The sequence below is a fragment of the Corythoichthys intestinalis genome, chromosome 19 (genome assembly GCF_030265065.1).
Source record: "Corythoichthys intestinalis isolate RoL2023-P3 chromosome 19, ASM3026506v1, whole genome shotgun sequence".
Taxonomy (NCBI): Eukaryota; Metazoa; Chordata; class Actinopteri; order Syngnathiformes; family Syngnathidae; genus Corythoichthys; species Corythoichthys intestinalis.
The window spans coordinates 33,027,225-33,052,401 of NC_080413.1; the positions used below are offsets into that span (position 1 = coordinate 33,027,225).

General features: G+C 37.6%; 1 protein-coding gene across 1 annotated transcript in view; it reads left to right on the forward strand.

The window, feature by feature from the left end:
• Positions 1-24,914, forward strand: part of stmn4 (stathmin-like 4) — a 69,563-nt gene extending 44,649 nt beyond the window's left edge. The window contains exons 3-9 of the mRNA XM_057823415.1: positions 6,058-6,145; positions 7,836-7,959; positions 14,814-14,872; positions 14,957-15,052; positions 15,132-15,337; positions 19,305-19,496; positions 23,737-24,914. Of these exons, the coding sequence (XP_057679398.1) occupies positions 14,860-14,872; positions 14,957-15,052; positions 15,132-15,337; positions 19,305-19,496; positions 23,737-23,796 (567 nt within the window). The 5' untranslated portion in view covers positions 6,058-6,145; positions 7,836-7,959; positions 14,814-14,859 and the 3' untranslated portion in view covers positions 23,797-24,914. The remainder of the gene's footprint in view (positions 1-6,057; positions 6,146-7,835; positions 7,960-14,813; positions 14,873-14,956; positions 15,053-15,131; positions 15,338-19,304; positions 19,497-23,736) is intronic.
• The last annotated feature ends 263 nt before the right edge of the window (positions 24,915-25,177 follow it).

The following is a 25,177-nucleotide window of genomic DNA, read 5'->3' on the forward strand; positions in this document are numbered from 1 at the left end:
TTTTTTCATAGCATTGGAAATTGCTGGGTTGGTCACTTTTCATCTTCTGTTTTTTTTTACATTTATCTCTGTTCTACAAAAAATGCTTCTTAGGACTCTGTCCTTTAGTATTCCCCTATTCCTTTCCTTGCATTTTCTGTAAAGTGTGTCATTTTTCATTTCCAGAGCTTTAGTTTGAAGTGTCTCCCATAAGCATTTCCCTCTCCTGGGTGTTCCCTGACTAGCTTCCCTACTCCACTGGGTTTTCCCTTTTTTTTCTTTCTCTCTCTCTCTGTCTTTCTCTCTCAGCTCATCACAAATCTCAGACCATCTTTTTTCTTTTTAAATCTTATTTACTCCCTCCCTTCCTTCTTCAACTCCTTGCTCGCGTAGTATTCTCTCTCTCGATGGTGGTGAGATCATTTCCAGGACGTGCCCAATGTCACATGTGCATTTCCCATCAGTGATGGCGACTCGCAGGAGGGAGAGGGGAAGCGGAGGAGAAGCGAGAAGGGAGGCGACAGGACACACCCTAATGTGACCTGGTGCCTATCTCTCACATGCAGCTCTTTCCATGTGTGTGTGAGACTAAACAAGGTGTGGTGACATAATGTGGCTTGCGAGCTGAATAAACCATCAAAGGGGTAACACTAATAGCATTCTGCCATGATTCCCGATACTGCACCACCATAATTGATTGTATTTGTTGGTTTGTTTATTTATTCTAAAATTGCGCTAAAATTGCTGTTTGTTATAGCTATTTGTATTGCTGCATTTTTGATTCCGTGAGTCAGAGTGGTAAATTTGAACCTTGAATGGGAAGACTTTATCATGAACTGGCTTGCAGTTTTATCACAGATGGGTTGTGTAGGCGAATGGGAAATGGCAGAAACATAAATAGTCTGACATCAGAATTATTCTAACAGGAAGGAGTAGTTTGACATTATGAATAATGGGCAAATTAAAGATATCTGTCATTTTCATGTCTTTCTTCTTGGGATCGGTGAACACGCATTAAAAAAAAAAAATACTGAGCTTTTGAGCTTCCTCACGCTAGACACACCCAAATGACATATCTTTGTTAATCACAGGGCTACAGTGTGTCAAACAGTGGCATTTAGGTATTACACTACAATATTTAACATTTACTGTACAATATTAGTTTTTTAGGTTAACTTTAAAGTGTCGGCAGGCAAGTAACAACATTGGACGGAGGTGATCATTCTAACAGATTTTAATCGCAAAAACCTTTGAGTATACAGTACTGCAATATGGAAAATACAGTGGGGCAAATAAGTATTTAGTCAGCCACCAATTGTGCAAGTTCTCCTACTTGAAAAGATTAGAGAGGCCTGTAATTGTCGACATGGGTAAACCTCAACCATGAGAGAAAGAATGTGAAAAAAAAAAAACTGAAAATCACGTTGTTTGATTTTTTTTTTTTAACCTGTCCTGTTCAGCTGTTTGACACAGAGAATGGAAGTCTAAGTGCCTGGGTTATCTGAACAGTTTTAATGTTTCACATTTTTAAAGAATTTATTTCCAAATTAGAGTGAAAAATAAGTATTTAGTCACCTACGAACAAGCAAGATTTGTGGCTGTCAAAGAGGTCTAATGAGGTCTAACAAGGCTGCACTCGTTACCTGTATTAATGGCACCTGTTTTAAATCATTATCGGTATAAAAGACACCTGTCCACAATCTCAGTCAGTCACACATCAAACTCCACTGTGGCCAAGACCGAAGAGCTGTCGAAGGACACCAGAGACAAAATGTAGACCTGCACCATGCTGGGAACACTGAATCTGCAATAAGTAAAACGCTTGGTGTAAAGAAATCAACTGTGGGAGCAATTATTAGAAAATGGAACACATACAAGACCACTGATAATCTCCCTCAATCTGGGGCTCCATGCAAGATCTCACCCCGTGGCTTCAAAATGGTAACAAGAACGGTGAGCAAAAGTCCCAGAACCACACGGGGGGACCTAGTGAATGACCTACAGATGCTGGGACCACAGTAACAAAGGCTACTATCAGTAACACAATACGCCGGCAGGGACTCAAATCCTGCACTGCCAGACGTGTCCCCTTGCTGAAGCCAGAACACATCCAGGCCCGTCTGCGGTTCGCTAGAGAGCATTTGGATGATCCAGAAGAGGACTGGGAGAATGTGTTATGGTCAAATGAAACCAAAATAGAATTTTTGGGGTAGAAACACAGGTTCTCGTGTTTGGAGGAGAAAGAATACTGAATTGCATCTGAAGAACACCATACCCACTGTGAAGCATGGGGGTGGAAACATCATGCTTTGGGACCAAGATGACTGATCTGTGTAAAGGAAAGAATGAATGGGGCCATGTATCGAGAGATTTTGAGTGCAAATCTAAGATGAGACGTGGCTGGGTCTTTCAGCATGACAATGATCCCAAACACACAGCCAGGGCAACAAAGGAGTGGCTTCATAAGAAGCATTTCAAGGTCCTGGAGTGGCCTAGTCAGTCTCCAGATCTCAACCCCATAGAAAATCTGTGGAGGGAGTTGAAAGTCCGTGTTGCCCAACGACAGCCCCAAAACATCACTGCTCTAGAGGAGATCTGCATGGAGGAATGGGCCAAAATACCAGCAACAGTGTGTGAAAAGCTTGTAAAGAGTTTTAGAAAACGTTTGGCCTCCGTTATTGCCGACAAAGGGTACATGACAAAGTATTGAGATGAACTTTTGGTATTGACCAAATACCATGATTTGCAAATAAATTCTTTAAAAATCAAACAATGTGATTTTCTGGGGGGGGGGGGGGGGGGGGGGGGGGGTCCACATTCTGTCTCTCATGGTTGAGATTTACCCATGTTGACAATTACAGGCCTCTCTAATATTTTCAAGTGGGAGAACTTGCACAATTAGTGGTTGGCTAAATACTTATTTGCCCCACTGTATGTATTAAATCATTTTTCCTTGGCTTTTGTAAATGCATACACAATTACAACATTAAATCAGCAGGTATAAGCAGAAACATTTTTCTTTAATCATGGCGCAACATAACCAGTTGATCTATGCCAACCACTATACATTTTAATCCTTAAACTAAGCCATTTGCTATAAAATGTTAAAATGCGCTTTATTATTTCACTATTTAACAAGGTGGAGCTATGACTTTTTCCACACAGGACCAGATGGCTCTTAATAGTATTTTCTTCATAATAAACAACTATTTAAAAGCTGAATTTTATGTTTATTTTGGTTATCTGTGTCTGATATCTACCTTTGTTTCAAGTCAGTGATTCTCTACAGGGGACTGCAGACTCATTTCGGGTTTGTTTTTACATTTATTCAGTATAGTTCAGAGGTGGACAAAGTTCCCACACAAAATTGGTAAGTGGCCACCCCCCAATATATACAAGGAGACCCCGGCTTATGTGGTAACTGAATTACGTGATTTCAACTTTAAGATGCTGGAGTCTCATCCGCCATTTTGTCTTCAGTCGTTTTTCAGAGCTGGTACAACCCCTAGCAAAAAAGTATGGGATCACCGGTCTCGGACGAGCACTCACTCAGACATTTTATAATGTAGAACAAACTCAGATAAAAAGCTTGAAAAATAATGAATTAGTTCAAAAGTGCAACTCTTTAGCAACTCTTTACCTTGCTCAATGCAGATTCTTGACTCTTGACAAGGTGACGATACTGGAACTTTTGTTTGTTGCTGTTCCAGTGAAATTTACAAAGATGACTGCCTGAAGAAGACATCAAAATTCCCTCAGTCCTTGATGTTATGGGGCTGCATGTCCGGCAAAGGCACTAGGGAGATGGCTGTGGTTAAATCTTCAATAAATGCACAAGTTTACATTGAATTTTTAGATATATTTTTTCGTCAGAATGGAGAATGCACCTTCTCCTCGGTAGGGAAAGAAACTAGAGTGCCAGAAGTCTCCAAACACAAACAGCTACAATATAAAAATAAAAAATAAAAAAAAGAGAAATGGAAGCTCAATTTTTCGCTAGTCGTTTATGACAAAGCAAGTGTCATTAGGATGATTAAGAACATCTCCAGTTCAACTCAGAACAACAGAATAAAAATTTAAAAATGCCTCTTGTGGATGTTAATAGGACAAGATCACTGATTCGCTCATTTTGCTGTCAATCAGGCGGTATGCACCTGATACTCTCCTGCAATCCGCCATTAAGCTAATTTTTTTTAGTTTTTGAGCTTGTTAAGCTTCTGTTTACAGGGCTGTCGATTTTATTGTTGTATTTTCCATTCTGCATAGTTTTGAATAAAACCGAGCCGTCAATTAATTTTCTGGTTCTTTCTTTGAATATTGACTCAGATCTCTGTATGTATGGATACCCAGGAGAAGATACTTTTTACTTGAAAAGTTAATTTGAAAGAAGGTACTTATGTACTTTTACTTTTTTCTTAGATACTTTTACTTAAAGCAACACGAGGTAACTTTTTAGTTTTGGTAAATTTTAGCGACGCAGGTGGACAAGATCGGTGATTTGTTTGCCTTAAGGAAAACTATTTTTTCCATGAGGACCAGCGCACAGTGTTGTAAAATCCTGATCTCCCGGTCACCTGCAGATGGATTGAACAACCTTTCTGTTTCTAGTGGCTCTGTGAAGGATGAATACTAATGTGGTAATGAATCCAGTTTTGGCTAAACAATAGCATATGACAATGTTGAAAATAAGAAATGTTTGGTCTTGTAGCGCATCGACTTCCGTCTTTATAATGAATGGGGACGTATAGCGTAAAGCAGTCAGCACATTTGTAGTTTTCTTGTGTGGCAGCGTTCCTGCCACCCTCCTCAAAGTTAATTAATGCTGGTGAAAGCGATACAGACCTCCTCAAGATATTAAAGAGGTGTCATTCAACTAGTTGTCAGTCGACATATCATCACAAATGTTATGAAAATAATTTATAAAGGTTGAAAAGTTACCTAGTGTTGCTTTAAGTATTTTAAGTGAGTTATAAGTGAGTACTTCATCACCACGGACAACAGTATACATTTGATCACTTTTTTTTTTTTTGACATTTTGGGGGAAGCTGAGCTTCCCTCGCAGTCTTAGAGCAATCGCCACTGGTTCATATAAACTTTACTGAAATATAATAACTAACATGTCTAACTAATACGAATAAGTACTTCTCATTTTAATATGCAAGTAAAGCAGCTTTCAACATGGACAGAACTGATTATTGTAAACACAGCATGAGAGGTTTCCAGGATATCAATGGTCATAAACCATGCTAGTTCATTGAAAAATGCTTTTTTTTTTTTTAAATGTTTTTTTAAAGGGAACGAAGGCTAGAAAGACATGTAGCTCTTAAAAGATAAATGTTAGTACAAGTTATAATAATTTGATATTGAAACCCCTCACTGTTTTCGTTTTAATAACATTTGTAAAAATTAAAAAAAAAAAAAAAAAAAAATAGCAGCTTGCCATTGTTGTTGACGCCGTAATTTTCCTTTTATTCCCCAGTGCAGGCGCCCTAAGCCATTTTGCATTATGCTCAATTGCATGTTGTAAAGGTAAGATACCTGATAACGGCTCACAGCATCATAGTTTGTATATTGTGACTAAATATTGAAGTCCAGTGTATTTGTTGAGCTAAACGAGTTGCTAAAATGTTCAAATAGAGTTTGACCAAAGTCTGAGTAACTTTTCTGTGTGTTTTGCATATCCATTGTGATTGTGAATTTGTGAATGCCAGTTCTCTTTGCATTGTTGTTTAACTGTGTGAGAACAGGGCCTCATGAATACAGACTGAAGCACTTTTATTTTTGTGAACATTATTTTTTGAGAGATATGATTTTCATGATATGATACTTATGTTCACTTGTATATTGTGAAGGAGGAATTGAAGAAGCCTATGCCAATAAACGGTGCGGTCCGAGCTACTAATTTGAACGCCTGTGTCCACTGGCCTTTCTCTTTACCTTACACCCCATCACAATCCTCTTTGATCTCAATGTGCAAAATAAGGCGTCGTATAATCTGTTAGACAGGAAATGATACAAATAGCCAGAAATCAAACTAATACATTTATTCGTTTTCCATGTCGCTTATTCACCGGGAAGCAAGCTTGGGGAGCAACATTTGATATATCTGACAACACCAGCAGGATGATGATCGATCTGGACAGCGCTTTTACGTGACAAAAATAAGGTAAGACGTCATTAGATGCCATTAGAAGTCTCAGTAGAGGCAAACTGCAACGGTTTCATGTGCTGTGATGTGATGTACGGGGTATCTGCAAAAAATAATCAAACTGCTGTGTTTCACTGTATACCCTAATCATATATAAAGCGCACGACAACTCTAGATGCTAACTATCTCCAGAATAATATTGGAATAAGTTACCGTACAATAATATACCGTGTAGATCTGCAAACAGTTTTTGACATCAAACACTCTCCTGCTCCGTCACTAGAGCAGGATAGTGCTGTCACTGGCGAACTTGACACATGAACGCTACTCGTCTTTCCTGTTCATTTTGCCTTTGCTGTCCTTCTCATTAATGTTCCTCTCAGGTTCAAATTGGAAGGGCATAACCGACGACATTTTTATGTAGTTAAAGAGTGACTCTATGGAAGTCCGGCAGCGTGCCCATGTGACGTCAACAACAATTGCGACATACTAGTTTAAATCATTTTACAAATTTTATTAAAATGAAAACATCAAGAGGGGTTTTAATATCAAGTTATTCTAACTCATACTAACATTTATCTTTTAAGAACTACATGTCTTTCTATCCGTGGTACCCTTTAAATGTTAATTTAATGCAAAACCTGTACAGTCCCTGACAAGTCTTGTCGCTTATCCATTTTGTAGAGACAATTGCTAATAACCTGACTTTTAATTATTCAATTGGTTTCAGAAATTGCTCATATGAAAGCTAAGACCCTCCCAAATGATGTTGAATGTACAAAAATATATTTGTTTCACTGAAAAAAGATTGAAACTCTGGAAGGCATACAAGACTGCTTTTTTTGATGTTCCTGATGACTTCATCAATAAATTGTATGAATCCTTGCCAAACCGCATGGATGCAGTCCTTCAAACCCATGGAAGTCATACAAAATATTAAATTTGGATCTCACAGCACCACTACTTCATTCGGTTATGTTATGTAACATATTTTTGTGTTTGAAGTACTTTTTTTTTTTTTTTTCACACTACTTTCTGTTGGCAACAAAACATTTGTCTTGCCAAAATTTGACCTTTATGTCTTCCTTAAATGATAAATCTTTTTTCAGTGAAACAAATATATATTTTTGTACATTCAACATCATTTGGGAGTCTCTTAGCTTTCATATGAGCCATTTCTGAAACCAATTGAATAATTAAAAGTCAGGTTATTAGCAAATGTTTCTGCAAAATGGATAAGCGACAAGACTTTTGTCAGGGACTGTATATAGTGACACTTAAATACAGCAGCATGTTGTTGTAGAATAGTCTGATTGTTATAAGAACAATGGTTGAAGTGATCAACGACCGTGTTTCTCATTGCAAATGCTTCCGATTTGCACCTGTAGTTACAGTGAGGAGCTAAATAATTGAACCTCTTCCTGTGTGCATCTTTAGTGGGCCTGTCACTGACACAAACACACACACACACACTAACACACATCCAGTTTTGACCAATTTCCGACACGCCGCCACCCAACTCCTGCATCCATGCAGCCCTTTAAATGCACACACCCCTGCGCTAGACGATAAAACACCGATTGTGCCACCCACCCTGCATGACGACACAAAGAGCTGAGGGCCCTCCCCCTGCATCCTTCCACTCTGCTGCAATTGGACGGGGGCCATAAATGCTGGCAGAGTGTATGACCAATGAGACTGCTCCAAGGTGATGTCATGGAGGCAGCAGTGATGCTGTTGCTGATGCTGTTGCCCGGTGCCTGAATCTGTGCTGTCAGACAGGGGGAACCGAATTCGACACTCCAACATCAGCAAGAAGAGACGGCCAGTGGGTGAGTCCTACATCATAGATCATAATATCTGCATTTCCGTTATGACGGTTTATTGGGGAATTCTAAGATAAGACCTAATATTATGTGTGTTCTAAATCTGTGTGACTGAATTAGGGTGTGGGTGAGGAGTGTGACATTCATGTTCATTTTATCGAGAGAACTCAGCGTACCCACAAAGTGTGTCATTTATTATTGATTATCCATATGTGGAGATGCTGCTGTTTCTGATTTGGGGGAGCAAATGTATAAAGTGGTGTGAAGGGGGCAAAAGGTGTATGCGATGTATATGCAGTTAAAAAAAAGGTGTGTAAGGCAAGTTCATAATCGACTGATATTTGACATGGCTTTTAAATTATATGTAATCATTAGTTTATGGAGTTCATGTAGGTGAATATTTAATTGGCAAGGAAAACATTATGAAAATAAATAAGGCTGCACTGGCTAAAATACCATTTTATGAGTGTTGTGAGCTGTATTTTCATACAAGCATGATAATTTATGTGCTGAATGTTGTCATTTAATTGTTTGCAATACTTTACCTGCTATAATTGGCTTTTATTTCCAAATATGAGATTTCCGTATGTAGTAAGTGTGCAGTATTCTGGTGATGACCAGAGCAGGGTGTATCCCACCTCTCTAATGAATGGATGGATGATTACGATGGCAAGATTACATTGTCAAAGCGGACCTAATGAAGTGCCTTTCTGCGTTTATTGACAAGTGAGATGAATCGCTCCTTGCTGTCCGCCAGGCAGCGAGGCATTGATCTAAAATCTGTGAGCTTATATCAGAGAAGCAACTGGATGCACGTGTGAATCAACACAGTAATTTGAGGAATTACTTTAGACTTTCATATCGCCCAGGGAGTCATTCAGACTTGATTATAAACACACAGCAGTGTGCACAGGTTTTGGACCACAAATAAAGTAGTTTTGTTGGTTTTATGACATTTATGAGACATTAGAACATGTTTTGAACTATCCCACTGGTGGTAAAATAATAAAAGGACAATTATATAGAGTGGATTAAAAAAATAAATTGTTCCTACTCTGTATGTGGGTTTACACCAGACTTGTTGCCAGCCAATTGCAGTGGACTGACAATACAGTGGTATAAGAAGTATCTGAACCTTTTTGAATTTCTCACATTTCTGCATAAAATCACCATCAAATGTGATCTGATCTTTGTCAAAATCACACAGATGAAAACACAGTGTCTGCTTGAACCCAAACCACCCATGCATTTATAGGTTTTCATATTTTTAATGAGGATAGCATGCAAACAATGACAGAAGGGGGAAAAATAAGTAAGATAACCCTTTGCCAAAGAAGACTTAAAGAGCAATTGAAGCAAATTTTTACCGAACATGTGTGTGTGCCCAATCACTGATGAGTGGTTTAAAGCTGCTCGGTCAAAAGCTGTCCAAAGACCTGTGATCAAGGATTGTTGATTTTTATAAAACTGGGAAAGGATACAAAACCATCTTTAAAAGTCTGGATGTTCATCAATTGACAGTCAGAGAAGTTGTCTACAAATGGAGAGAGTTTGGCACTGTTGCTTCGCTCCCAAAGAGTGGCCGTCCACCAAAAATGATGCCAAGAGTTCAGCACAAAATACTCAGAGAGGTAAAAAAAAAAAAAAAAAAAAACCCTAGCGTGTCTGCTAAAGACTTACAGAAATCACTGGAACAGTCCAATATCTCCATGCACACATCAACTATATGTAAAACTATGGTCAAGAATGGTGTTCATGGGGGGACTCCACAAAGGAAGCCACTGCTGTCTAAAAAAAACATTGTTGCTCATTTAATGCTCGCAAAAAAGCCCTTGGACACTTCACAGAAGTTTTGGCAAAATATTTTGTGGACTGATGAAACCAAAGTATAATTGTTTGGGAGTGACGCAAAACGTCATGTGTGGAGGAAAAATAGAACAGCTCACCAACATCAACACCTCATCCCCACCGTGACGCATGGTGGAGGGAGCATTATGATTTGGGGCTAGTTTGCTACCTTAGGGTCTGGACAACTTGCAATCATTAATGAAATAATTCAAAATTTCAAAATTGTTTTAAATAAAAAATTTTGCAGGAAAATCTGAGGCCGTCTGTCAGACAGTTGAAGAAGAACAAAATACACATTCTGGAGTCGCCAAGTCAAAGTCCAGATTTGAACCCAATTGAGATACTTATTTTTTCCCCCTTCTGGCATTGTTTGCATACAATAATCTCATTAAAATATGAAAACCTATGAATGTTTGGGTGGTTTGAATAAAACACTTTTTTCATCTGTGTGATTTTGACAAAGATCAGATCACATTTGATGTTGATTTGCAGAAATGTGAGAAATTACAAAAGGTTCAGATACTTAAATAGGGTATCAAACTAAATCCCAGAAATTTTCCATAAATTTGATGAAAGCTTACTTGTAGTAGTCTCAGAGTGTTATTTGTTATTGTAATTCAGAGTTGATAATAGGTTGTACATCATCCTCCTCATGAAATATTTCCTTAGAGTCAATGGATAACTCTATGAGGCATTTGGATTGCCTTTTGAAAGGAAAAAATGCTCCTCAGAGATTAAATTGAGCCACAACTGTGATGTGTGATACATGTTTTGTTTATTTCATCAGGAGTACATCTGTTTTGCTTCTGAATAACAGAAGGCATTTGGATAAAAACTGCATCATAAAAAATACTTAAGGGGTGTGTTCACTCTACTTTGAGAAGATTAAAGGACTGTACATTAGGAAGACTAAATATGAATGGTTCTAGAGTGGTTTGGAAGGTTCACTACCCCCCCCCCCCCCCCCCCCCCAAAAAAAAAAAAAAAAAAACACAACATAGAAATATATAATATTCGAAAATTTTAAAATACTGGCACGCCTGTTTGAAAAATATCAGCAAAATGTTTTGGGGAACAAATACAAAACTTAAATCATACTGTATATTAACACTATTCAGATTTGCTATTTATCTGACTTTTTGGTTTTATTTATACATATATATTGTTTTTATTTTCATACTGCAGACAAGATTTCTTTCTTAACAAGTAAGTAATTTTTACAAATTAAAAGTCATATCGGCTTTGGTCACGTTGAGCACTTGTAAAGCATGAAATAAAAACTTGAAGTTCTAAACAATACTTGTATCCAGCTAGTTATTGGTTTTTTTTTGTTTTTTTTTTTAAAAAATATACCGCAATGGTTTTGGCACATTCTTTTTGAATCACCCTGTATAGGATTAGGCAGCATGAATGTGTACAAACGTATTGTCCAAAATTGCTAAAAATACAACACATCACTCTAGAAAAACATCTTTGTTATTTTAACTGTTTTGTCGAACACCAACACCTGTTATCAAAAAGTAAGAATTTTTGCCTCCTTTCTCGAATAGAAGAAAATGGTAGCAGTATTTATCTTTTTTGCGTATTAAATTTAAATTACCAAAATTTTCAGACTGTGTACCGATACTTTTTACTACGCTTTGAAGCCTGCAGCTTATATTCCAGTGCGGTTCATTTGTGCATTTTTACTGGCTAATGAGCTACATGTGTTTTGGTGTAGGTATCCCATAACACAACATCCATTTTGGGAAAGTTCATTCTACATGAACTGGTTCAAATTGCAGTTCACCAATTTTAAAATGAACTGTCCTTAAGTCAAACTTTCGAACTAAAGTTCACGGTTCATAAAAATGAACTTTTGTAGTTCTTTTTTCTTCCCAATAATTGCTGCAAGCCATCATTGACACCAGTCGATAGACGTACCACAGACAGCGATTATTTTATCCACTTTATCACTGGAACTGTGTCTGATTCCTCTTTATATTCAATTTCAAATGCTTATCCAACCAGGGTTGACACTGGCAGTGAGGGGACAGCCCTCAGATTACTGAGATTTCCATAATGCTTTATTGCCAAACATTGAGTCCACACATTTGCTGTTCTACAGCTTTTATCTACAGTACTGTATACCGTAAATTTCGAACTATAAGCCGTTACTTTTTTCCATCATTTTGAATCCTGCGGTTTATAGTCCAGTGTGGCTTATTTGTTGATTTATTTGGGTTAATAGGTAAAACTTTATTCTACACCGGTGTCATAGGACTGCCATAAAACCGTCATAATTTTGACATGACATAATCATGAGCAATAATGAATGCTTATGACAGATGTCATTAAGTGTCATCCGGCAAATTATGCCCAGCTCGCATCTTTTACATCAGTTCAAAAGGGAAATAATTTTCCAGATAACCAAAATAACATCTGTCATAAGCATTCATTCAAGCTCGTGGCAGTGTCATGCAATAAATATGATGATCTTATGACAGTCTTATGGCACCACTGTCAAAGAAGGTGTTACCAAATTACATAAATAGCAATGAATGAAACAACTAGAACAGTAAGTGAAGAAATACCAGTATATATATATATATGCGTGGAAAGTTGAGAATGGCGGAGCGCAAGTGGGGAAAGCGACACAAATCCAAAAAAAGCGCCCCGGAGCGGCCAAAACACGGACTTGGTGGCTCGGACTTCAGAGCTTTAGCATATCATTCGCGTTCTAGCTAGCATTAGCATTTAGCTTGGCGAGCGTCATCTTAAACTCTCGAGCAACTTTTGTTTCTTTTTTGCGTACAGTTCATGGGGTTCAGTTGGGTACAATTAATTGAAAAGAAATGGACTTTTTCTGTTATGGATGAATTAGCATTACCAAGTAAGCGCTGTCCTTGCAGAAACAACACAACAACTAAGTAATATGTTTTTGTTTATTATTACCAAAAAATAGTCACTTGCCCTATATTTGACGTATCCACCAAGTGGGATTTACAACAACAACAAAAAAAAAAAAAAAAAAAAAAAAAAAGGAAACACTGGCTAGCACTAGCACTAATTTTACTTACTTTATATTGCAGTGTATTATGTATAAGTATAGTAGTATACTATAATATTAATGCTGAATATTTTAGTTAGTTAGTTAGTTAGTTAGTTAGTTAGTTAGTTAGTTAGTTAGTTAGTTAGTTAGTTAGTTAGTTAGTTAGTTAGTTAGTTAGTAGTTGCCTACTAATAGTAATTTTTTAAAGAATTGTTTTGGATCATGTTGGCAAGGTGAAGTCACAGTGTTCTGAACCTGTTTGCATTCCATTCTTTTGCATTAGTTATTGCGACAGCTTTTGACCTCATTGTTTATTTGTGATTTATTATTATTTATGTGTTTATCTGCACTTTAATAAATAATTTAAGTGTTCAAAAATGTTTTTGAGAATTAATAAGCGTCGACAAAAATTTAATTGCTAGATTAGTAAAAACAACAACAAAAACACACACACACACACTCAACCAGTGGGGTGGGGGTTAGCCACACTAAGCCATACGGTTGCTAACCATCATATGCTATTGTTTAGCCACAACTGGATTTATTACCATATTACTATTCATCCTTCACACAGCTGCTGGAAACAGAAATGTTGTTTAGTCCGTCTGCGGGCGCCCGGGAAATTGATTTTTGATTGACTGATGATTTTACGACTAGGCATGTGCTGGTATTATATTCTGACGATATAACCTTAAGCCACAATATCACGGTTTCACGGTATTGCAATTACAGCTCTTAAATGTGTTACTTTGAGTTACCTAGGTTTAAAGAAAAAAAAAAAACTTTTTTCCATTGAACAGGATTTTTATTATTCAAAACAAAAATAATTGACTTATTGTCCATTAAAAAAATTTGCGTATGAATCGTATCATGTTTACATTATACACACACTCTCTTTCTCAATACAGACAATTGCCAGAGAGAAAAAAAACACCACGTGTTTTACCACCGCTAGACACACTTAACACACTGGAGTTAACTCTCGTAGCTGGTGGGAAATGTTCATTACAGTGTTTAACGAACCTTTAATTTTGTATAAATGCGAAATCATACTAGAAGTATTGCCACCTCGGCAGCCGCAGCTGTCTGTAACTTTTCTGTCGCTGAAGTATTCTCATAACAGCGATTTCGGGGGGTTTTTTTGATGGTGGACAAAGTCCAGGAGTTTAATCTCCTCCACCCATTGTGTAGCACAGCTGACTCACTGACACTAAGCAACAATCGGTGGGGGAGGGTTGAGCCATACAGCTGCAAGCAAAATATTTCTCCATGCATTTTTGGGACATAAAAAATAGCTAATACCTTAGGGACGGTATGATGGAAAATTTTTGCGGTTTTGAAACCTTGACATTTTCATACCATGGTATAGCTTTAAACCAGTAATCGGCACATGTCTATTTACGACACTCAGTCTTCCTTAAGGCAAAACACTACCGCTTCTGTCCACTGGGGTCGCTAAAATTGACCAAAACTGAAAAGTCACCAAGTGCTGCTTCAAACTTTGATTGCCACTTCATGTGTTTGCAGAATTTGAGTTGCTTATTTTCTTGTGTAACATAATTTCTTTTTGATAGCAGTGTGGCACTGCTGGTGCACAAATAACTAAATTCCTACCATTTTTCGAGAGAAATGTCCAGATAATGATTAGTCAAATTCTGCCCTTAAAAATACTTCTCTACTTTCTTGCCAATAATTAGGACCATGTGTGTGTGCGTGGATGTAATTTATTATTCATTGTCACTTCCTCGGTTGGCTTCTCCTTGTCTTTAATTAAACCGTCAGAAGCTCCCTGACTGGAGAACTAATTTATCTTTTTGTTCCGCTACTCTTGTCTTTTATCTTTCAGTTGTTCTTATTGTCTCTGATTAAGCATTGAAAGGGACTGTTCACTTGAAAATGTTCTAGATTATTATTTATGTGTTTTTGCAGGTTCATAACATCACCTGTGGGACTGATTTGTCACAACTGTGTTTCTCTGCAGACTAAAGAAAAATCCTAGACATCGTTGGAAATCAAGCATTGAGAAGATGACTCTCGCAGGTAAATTGAAGAGAATAATTTCATAAATAAAACCATCCATCTTGTTGGTATTATAATGAATTGCACTCATTACTATGAACCCAGCCTACAAAGAGAAGGTGAAAGAGCTCCCTCTGGTGTCTTTGTTTTGCGCCTGCCTGAGGCCACAGAATGTAGAGAAGGCTACATACAAGGCAGAAGGTAAAATAGTTCACTTTGTTATCAACCTGGCATTAAATATGGATTAAAGCAAGTCAATAATTGATGGTATTGACCTCAGACGCAGTGGATCTGGGATGGAGTGCCATAAAAGATGTGGAGGTGAAAGAGTTGAACAAGAGAGCATCGGGTCAGGCCTTCGAGGTCATCCTGAAGCCGCCGTCGTTTGACGGTTTACCAGATCTCAATACATCCATGCCTCAGCGCAGAGACCCCTCCCTGGAGGAGATCCAGAAGAAGCTAGAGGCCGCCGAGGAAAGACGAAAGGTGGGTAGGCAGATGATTTGACATTACAATATAAGGTTTTTAAATTCTAACCACATTATACACAGACAAGAGTTCATTTTTTAACACTATGTTTACTTATACAGCAAGAACATACATGTCTTATATGGGTATGGAATTTATTTATAAGGAAAAAAGATGCATAATTAAGCTGAATTAGTAGAATTTTCCCAAAAACCATGGAAAGGCGAAGATTTTTTCAACCACAACCTTTTGATGTTCATTTAATTCCTAAACAGGTACAGTACATCTCTTAATTAAGGGTGTCAAACGATTAAAATTTTTAATCGAGTTAATTACAGCTTAAAAATTAATTAATCGCAATTAATCACAATTCAAACCATCTATAAAATATGCCATATTTTTCAGTAAATTAATGTTGGAATGGAAAGATAAGACACAAGATAGATATACACATTCAACATACCGTATATAAGTACTGTATTTGTTTATTATAACAATAAATCAACAAGATGGCATTACCATTATTAACATTCTGTTAAAGCGATCCATGGATAGAAAGACTTGTAGTTCTTAAAAGGTAAATGTTAGTACAAGTTATAGAAATTTTATATTAAAACCCCTCTTAATGTTTTCGTTTTAATAAAACTTGTAAAATTTTCAATCAAAAAATAAAGTAGTAGCCCGCCATTGTTGATGTCAATAATTACTTACACCACAGGTGTCAAACCGATTCCAGAAAGGGCCAGGTGGGTGCTGGATTTTGTTCCAACCGATACAACACAGAGAGTTTAACCAATGAACTTCCTGCTGAAACAAGCCGCACCTTATAAAGTTTAACTGATTACACATGTAAAAGATCTAATTGGTGAAAAGGTGTCCTCTTCATTGGTTGGAAAGCAAACCTGCACCCACTTGGCCCTTTCTGGAATCGGTTTGACACCTGTGACTTACACAATGCTCATGGGTGCTGAAGCCTATAAAATCATTCGCACCCAAGCGCCAGCAGAGGGCAACAAAGCTCCGTAAAACACAACAAGTACACATTTTACTGTCCTGTCATTTTAATCTGTTTGAGAGGGGCATTTGTGCGTTAATTGCGTCAAATATTTTAACGTGATTAATTTAAAAAATTAATTACCGCCCGTTAACGTGATAATTTTGACAGCCCTACTTTAAATGTTTTTTTTTGTTTTCTTCAGTACTTAGTAAGCAAAATGTAATTATGTTTACTATACTGTATGTACTTACTGTCAGTTATAATATCATCATTACAAAAGAAAACTACAGCTTGATAACTCTGAACATGTCTGTGACGACAACTTCATCAAGGCCAGGTGGACAAACCCGAACACTAAATTCTAACCTTGGCATTAAACCAGCCTTTGTGTGTTGGTTGATTTATGAAGGGAAACTGTTAGAAACAGATAAGAGGAAATAGGGAGGGTGGATGGAAATAAAGGGAGGAAGGGGGAGAAAGCAACGATGAAAAGACAGACATAAAAGGGTTATCACACAAGGACACGCACACAGATGCACATGGTGGCTCATTTCAATGAGGGAATTGAACCTGGAGAAGAGGCGAGGGGAAGGTGAGGCATAACATAAATTACAGCCCATACATTTTTGTAAAGTGTTATGCACCAGGACATCCATTTCTGCTTAATATTATGTTTTGCTCACAGCACAGCTGCTTACAAGAAGTGTTGCACCGATACCATTGTTTGGCCCCGTTACCGATACCAATACCTGGCTGTGCAGTATCGGCCGATACCGATACCATTCCGATATCACTCCGTTTGAAAAAAAAAAAAAAAAATTTAAATACAGTGCTGGCCAAAAATATTGACAGCCCCAGCAATTCTGTCAGATGATGCTCAATTTCTCTCAGAAAATGATTGCAATTACAAATGCTTTGGTAGTAATATCTTCATTGATTTCGCTTGCAATGAAAAAACACAAACGAGAAAGGAATAAAAAATTGAATCATTATCCTTTTACACAAAACTCCAAAAATGGGCCGGACAAAAGTATTGGCACCCTTTGATAAATTATGTGATTCTTCTCTAATTTGTGTAATTAATAGCACCTGTTACCTACCTGTGGCACATAACAGGTGGTGGCAATAACTAAATCACACGTGCAGCCAGTTAAAATGGATTAAAGTTGACTCAACATCTGTCCTGTGTCCTTGTGCGTACCACATTGAGCATGGAGAAAAGAAAGAAGACCAAAGAACTGTCTGAGGACTTGGGAAGGAAAATTATGAGGAAGCATGGGCAATCTCAAGGGTACAAGTCCATCTCCAAAGACCTGAATGTTCCTGTGTCTACCGTGCGCAGTGTCATCCATAACTATAAAGCCCATGGCACTGTGGCTAACCTCCCTAGATATGGACGGATAAGAAAAATTGAGGAGGGATTTCAACGAAAGATTGTGCAGATGGTGGATAAAGAACCTCGACTAACATCCAACAAGTTCAAGCTGTCCTGGAGTCCAAGGGTACAACAGTGTCAACCCGTACTATCCTTCGGCGTCTGAATGAAAAGGGACTCTGTGGTAGGATAACCAGGAAGACCCCACTTCTGACCCAGAGACATAAAAAAGCCAGGCTGGAGTTTGCCAAAACTTACCTGAGAAAGCCAAAAACGTTTTGGAAGAATGTTCTCATGTCAGATGAGACAAAAGTTGAGCTTTTTGGAAAAAGGCATCAACATCAAATTTATAGGGAAAAAAACAAGGCATTAAAGAAAAGAACACGATCCAAACAGTCAAACATGGCAGAGGTTCCCTGATGTTTTGGGGTTGCTTTGCTGCCTCTGGCACTGGACTGCTTGACCGTGTGCATGGCATTATGAAGTCTGAAGACTACCAACAAAATTTTGCAGCAAACCGCTGACATTTCTTTTCGTGGTTTGTTTTTCCTTCATCTGAAAAAGCTGTCCCAGCATTGGTTAAGAGCCCGCTCTCATTGGTCTGGAGCAGGCCAATAACAAGGCATGCAAAGTATTCACGTGTCATCACATAACACAGAGTGTAATGAGTGTCAGGAGAAAGAAGGCTGCGTTTAAGTGATACCAGTAAATGGTATTGGCGCCCTATTTGTTGGTACTCGCCGATACTGATGCCACCATTTTAGTGCCGTACCGGCTCGGCGCTACATTACTTACAAGACCGTGTACCAGTCACCAATTGTATTGAAAATAATAATAATAATCCTACTAACTTCAGCTAGTTTGTTTCTACTTTTCTAACAGATGATTCAATTAATCATTATTGCACAAGTATTTGGTACTTAAGATATTTGTTCATTCATTTTATGAGCTGCTTATTCTCACAGGGTTCACTGGGGTCCCAGCTAACTATAAGCAGTAGTCGGGGTACACCCTGAATTAGTTGCCAGCCAATCGCCGGGCACAAGGAGGCTAACGACCTTTCATGCACACACTCATACCAAGGGACAATTTAGAGTGTTCAGTTAGGCTACCATGCATCTTTTTGGGAGGTAGGAAGAAACCAGAGTACCCGGAGAAAACCCACGCAGGGACGGGGAGTACATGCAAACTCCTTACAAGAAGGCCATAGTCCAGGATTGAACCCTTGATCTCAGACCTGTCAGGCGGACGTGCTAATCACTCGTCCAACTTGAACTTAAGATAATGAAGAATTTTTTTAATGTGTGTTCCTCTCTTAAAGAGGTAATAGTCGAGAAACCCGGTTAGGGTACACTACTGAGGACGTACCTCAACCTTTGAGGGGTGGAGAAGTTCACTGTCTTTTGCTCTGTTTGCATGTGGTGCATTGCCTTACTTTTGGCTCATTTTTTATACTGTCCAATGTGCGGGGTAGGATGTTTCATCAAGATAGCTTGGAAAAACAGCAAAAATGGAATCTAATGAGATGAAGCATGCTTTAAAAAATGGATGCCTGGATATTGGTCAATACTGATCGAGTGATTGCCACTCAATAGTTGTTCCTGTGCTTGCAGTGTCAGGAAGCGGAGCTGCTAAAGCACCTGGCAGAGAAGAGAGAGCATGAGCGAGAGGTGATCCAGAAAGCCTTTGAGGAGAACAACAACTTCATCAAGAACGCCAAAGAAAAGCTAGAGCAGAAAATGGAGGCGAACAAGGAGAACAGGGAGGCCTTGTTGGCTGCCATGCTGGAGAGACTGCAAGAGAAGGTACAGTTAACAGCATGATTTGAACTACTGTTTGTCCAAATGTACTAAAACAGTTTGTAGGCCAAAGAACATCAGAACCTTAACTTAATATAGCTGTAACTGCACAATGAAAAGAATTTACCTACAATCATAACACATACTGTTTTTAAACATATTTAAAACTGAGTCCGGGATAGTGGCGGTGTATCCGCACCAGTCGTTTCCAAATGTTAAGTTATATTTTCCTATTATTGATAAGATGACAAAAGCACAGCCCATACAAATAAAAAAGGCTTTGAAAATATTCTGCATTTTAGTCATAATGTACATGTATTTCATTACAACTATTTAAAATGAACTACGACTGTGCAGTTCCCTAAATGTAGTATCAGCCCACAGATATGATAAGCACACTGGAAGCGTGTATGCCCTCTACTGGCAAACTTGGAACTTACAGGTAACAATAAGTCTGCATTTAATTAATCAGTATAGGACCTTTATTTTTTTTAAATGTGCTCCAAGGACATAAGTGTATACATCCTGAGAATAAACCTACTAAATTTTAATTTGGTCTGTCCAAGAATACTGGAAGAATAGCCACTCACGTTAGTATCCTCAAAGAAGAAGGACAAAGCGAATGAGATCTTGAGCGCTCTTTCCAGGCAGTCTAAAGAGTTTTAATTGGCCCGAATTAATTTGACTTGACTTAAAGAATTGATTACATGAAGAATGTAGATGTAGATGTACCTTAATTTAAAGCGTATGACAATAAATGGTAACACTTTATGATCTTCCAGACCTTTGCTTCAACAAATTTTCTTGAACTGGACCTCCTTAACTTTTAGTTGAATAGCCCTGTGATACCATGTCCCCTAATGAACAGGCTATTTGAACAGCAATATAACAAAATCGAGTGACTGTATCACTCATGCAAATTGGGGATGAAAAGATAAGGATAGAAAACAAAACCTGAAAGTAATAAGAGGGAATGTGCATCTTGTGCAAAAATATTGCCTGTACATTATTAGGTAGTATGGGTTCACAACAACAGTTCAGCTAACAAAATAGTTGAGACATGGAGTGTTATTTTATTACTAGCTTAAATCCAGCGCTGGTACTGGGTACTTCTAATTTTTACGTTTTAAAGCTTAAAGATTGCAATTTGAAAGCTGACCTGCTAACTAAATACATTATACTATAATGCTCTACTGTTTCTTTTGTATGCTTGAACAAAGGATGCACATTAAAATTGAAGATAATGTAGACATTTACTTTTTTTTTTTTTTTTTTTTTAATAATAAAGATAGAAGTAAACATTCACAAAAATAAATACAATTGACTTACATTATGCACAGTGAAATTGAATACATTTTGAAGATCATACAAACATTGACTGTTTTAAATTATAAGGAAATAAATTAGTAGCCTAACATTAATTAACAAAAATAAGCCCAAAGTGCACATTGACATGAAAGATGTTCTGAACCTCCTTATCAAGGCAAACAAAATCAAATTAAATTAATAATTCTTTTCCTCTTTCCTTTCTCTTAAAGATCTAATCAATTTTTGTCGCGTTGCCTTTTTTTATTGCATTTATTCAACATGCTTGTTCATTTTTTTTCTGTTTTTGCTGTTCCGGAAAACGTGCATTTGAACCTATCAGAGCTAACTATCTTTGCCGATCACATGTCAGTATGTCAGCCAATTGAACGGACAACTGAGTCCAGGAACACATCGACGCGACTGCTCGTATCTGGTCTCGACAGACTACGATAATAGCTGCAGCTGTGGAGAGCAGTGTTGTTAATCTTACTTTTAAAAATTAATTAATTACAGTTACAAATTACTCCTCTCAAAAAGTAATTGAGTTAGTAACCCTAAGAGTAATTCGTTACTCGGCAAAGTAACTGGTGTTACTATTTATGTTTTTTTTTTGTTTGTTTGTTTTGTTTACAAAAAACAAACAAGTCACACTGTGAAGTTCCAAGGGTTTTGGGGACAATTGGCCCTAGCCCAATTCTTTACCCTAAATTTAACGAGACACAGGGGTATTGCGGATATTATGATAACTAGATAGTAACCTTTGCTATGTTTGGAAGTCATTTATTGTTGTGAGTCAACCGTTAAAGTTGTTGAAATTGCTCAACTTATTGCATTAGTTCTGGTCTACTTTCGACATGTGAAAGTCTTAAATGTTTCATCATTTAAAGATAGATTCAAGTCAAGATTTTGCCGATTTAGGAGTATTTTAGATAAAAAATTACTAAGGTTCTCTACAACAGAGCCTTCCTAAGAAGTCTACTGCTTTAAGATGGCGGCTGTTTACTAACGCCGGCGAGTCTATCATTTTGCATCTAGCTCTCAATACATGTGCTAACGCTGCCGTGTCTGTCATTTCGCATCTAGGTCTATATTCATGTGATATATACCGTAGCATCATGTGGGCGTAGTTTGTAGGCTATCGGCTACAGTCAGGTATTATTGGAACCACCTAGCATCGTGTTTGCAACGGCGTCACATCTCCCTTCGCTCCTCCCCACTCGCGCTCTGCTATCTCATCTCCGTGATACCAAGTCTCTTTTCTCGCGTCATTCAACCAACGTAGTAACGCACACCTTTACATCATCAGTGTTGCAAAGATGAGAAAATTAATTAGGTTACTCACTACTGAAAAAAAATAACGCCATTAGTAATGCCGTTATACTCTAACGGTGTTATTAATAACACTGGTGGAGAGCTCTGTGCCGTCCGTGGAATAGATTGATAATAAACAGAGTTGTTCCGATCATGTTTTTTTTGTTCCCGATCCCGTTCGTTGTAGTATCTGCCGATCCTGATATTTCCCAATCCAATTACTTTTTTTTTGCTCCCGATTCAATTCCAATCATTCCCGATAATTTTTCCCGATCATATACATTTTGGCAATGCATTAAGAAAAAAATGAATAGAAACTCGGACGAATATATACATTCAACATACAGTACATAAGTACTGCATTTGCTTATTATGACAATAAATCCTCAAAAGGATAAATGTGACTTTGTATATTGTGACTAAATATTGCCATCTAGTGTATTTGTTGAGCTTTCAGTAAATGATAATGCAGCCATTTAACTTCTGCCCAAATGCATGATGGGAAGTGCAACCATGACTGTGCGTAGGGGCACCAATTTATATATCTTCTCTGCGTTGGGAAAGAACATAGGGTGTTAAGAAAATGATCAACTACTACCCTTCTTCCCCACATTGCCTCCCACGTTATTTTTAATTGCTGAAAGAGGTATTGTCAGGCTTTAGCCACATAAAAAATGGCTCCAAAGGCAGTCAAAATTCTCTCTACTCATTATATGCTGCCTTTTAGCACTATCTATAGGTAAAACGGCGTCTTTATAGATTGAACGTGACAATGCGTGAGAGGGTCGTGCAGCGCATCCATTAATTATTTAACGTGATTAATTAAAAAAAATTAATTACCGCCGTTAACCCAATAAATTTGATAGCCCTACTTTAAGCCAAAACTACTCTGGATGAGTGTAAGACACTTTGTCTGTAACGTTAAATACAATTAGAAAACGATTTAAATAAAATATATACATATATATATTAAAAAAAAAGGCATGTCCGATATTTTTTTGCCGATTCCGATACTTTGAAAATGACGTGATCGGCAGCCCGATCGATCGGGACATCTTTAATAATAAATATTGGTGGAAACAGATGACGCTACACAAGCACTTTATTATGCTTGTTATTAACATTTGTGTATGTAAATCTGATGTTGGTAAATTGTTTTCCTCTTAGATTTGCCTGTGGCAGCCAGGCATGTTGTCTTTTGCACGGGGTTTTGACCATTGCATTGTGTTTTCGAGATCAAAGCACTGTTCCGCCGCTAATCTCTTACCGGCCCACTTTCACCCCTGGTTTACAAGTAAATTATTTAATGAAACACGTTTGCATGCCATTCATCAATTTTAGTTTTTCACATGGTCACTTCCAAATTGCTAATGCCAAGTCCTAAAAGCCATTGTTCAGTTTCACATTATGATCACGGAAATCTGTGGCTCAGCCAATCTATGTTGACCACACAAAGATAGATTTGCCATTGTAAATATTGAACAGGTTGAACATTTACAATTCAATTTCTGTTTGAAGGATTATCCAAGACGTTCTCTGTGAAATTGGCCTTTCCGTCATTGGTGTTAATACATTAATGAATGCAAATGACTATGTAATACCACCTTTGTCCCTGTTTGCTTGGCAGGACAAACATGCAGAGGAGGTGAGGAAGAACAAGGAGCTGAAAGAGGAGGCCTGCCGATAGAAGACTGCAGAGTGAAAAGAATCGACGGGAGGAGCAAAAGGCCCATAAAACAGGAGATAGAGTTTGTGTTTGATGTTCTTTTTTTGAATAAGGAGTACAACGCAATCCAAGGGGAGACTCATAAAGCGACTCAAAATACAAGAGACATAAGTCTTTCATATTGATGTAATGTATGTATGTTAGAACGAGCTGTACAACGCTTGACTAATTCTTGATGAGCAACAAATGAAATCATTTTTTCAAAGACAAACGGGTAATAGTGGTTGGGATATTTCAAAAGACATTTCATATACGGAACAGACAGGATGAAAGCATCCATTGTCCACTGCTTGCATTTTTTTTTCTTAAGAATTTGCGATGCAGGAGTTTGCTACGGGGCTGTGAATTGTAACAACACGACTCAGCTTTAATTATATGTCCAAATGATTCTGTCAATGTATGATATTTACTGTATTTTAGGCATTCAAGCTTTTTTATACCATTTGAGTGGACGCAGAGAAGGGCCTATTTGTCCTAACTAAAACATGATTGCTTGGGGCTAATTTAAGTAGTAGCAGGGTAAATAATAGTAGCACATGTTAAGCTACAGACCCTTCGATATATAAGAGTAAATTATAAGCATTCTTACTAGGGATTATATGTGAAAATTAAGTATTTGTTAGATTTACACTTCATTTGGGATTTACAACACTGTCTAGGCAGGCATAAATTGAGTCACAGGAGTTTAAACTGGTGTATTTTGCAATTTTCAGGGTCTTTTAGGTCATTCACTGTAGTTTAGTTGTAGATGTAGAGCACGAATTGCACTCTTATTTTCTCAAGCACAACTCAGAAGCACACATGCATACATGATGGGACAAAATAAACACATACAGTATGAAGATTTGTTGGCAAAGTCTTTGGGTTGGATGAGCAAGTTTTCTGGTGTTGAGCTTTGGCATGTGTCACTGTACTCTGTCAATTTGTGAAAGATAAAAAAAAAGATGAAATTGATGTCATTTGCTTGAGTTGTCGAGTAATGCTGGCTTTTCTTGAGACGCTGAAAATGTTTGCACAGCAATTTGGAAAAATGTATTGATTTTTGAGTGTATCCATTTGGCATGGTCAGTAAAAAACAGCTTGACTGAAATCTTATGTGGCTGTGGTTGTCATTTTTTTTTTTATTTCTATAATGTATTATGGGGAGTGAAACAGTACCAGTGATTTCTTGAAATATAAACAAATGACTGCGCGAAACACACTTCTTCCTTCATATTACTTTTATTTAGCATGGTCCATTGATTAGCTTGACTTAAACATGCATTTGTGAGGGATGTATATGTGTCAGTTTTTTTAGTATAATGTAATATGAAGACATTCAGTGCCAGTGATAGCTCTAGAT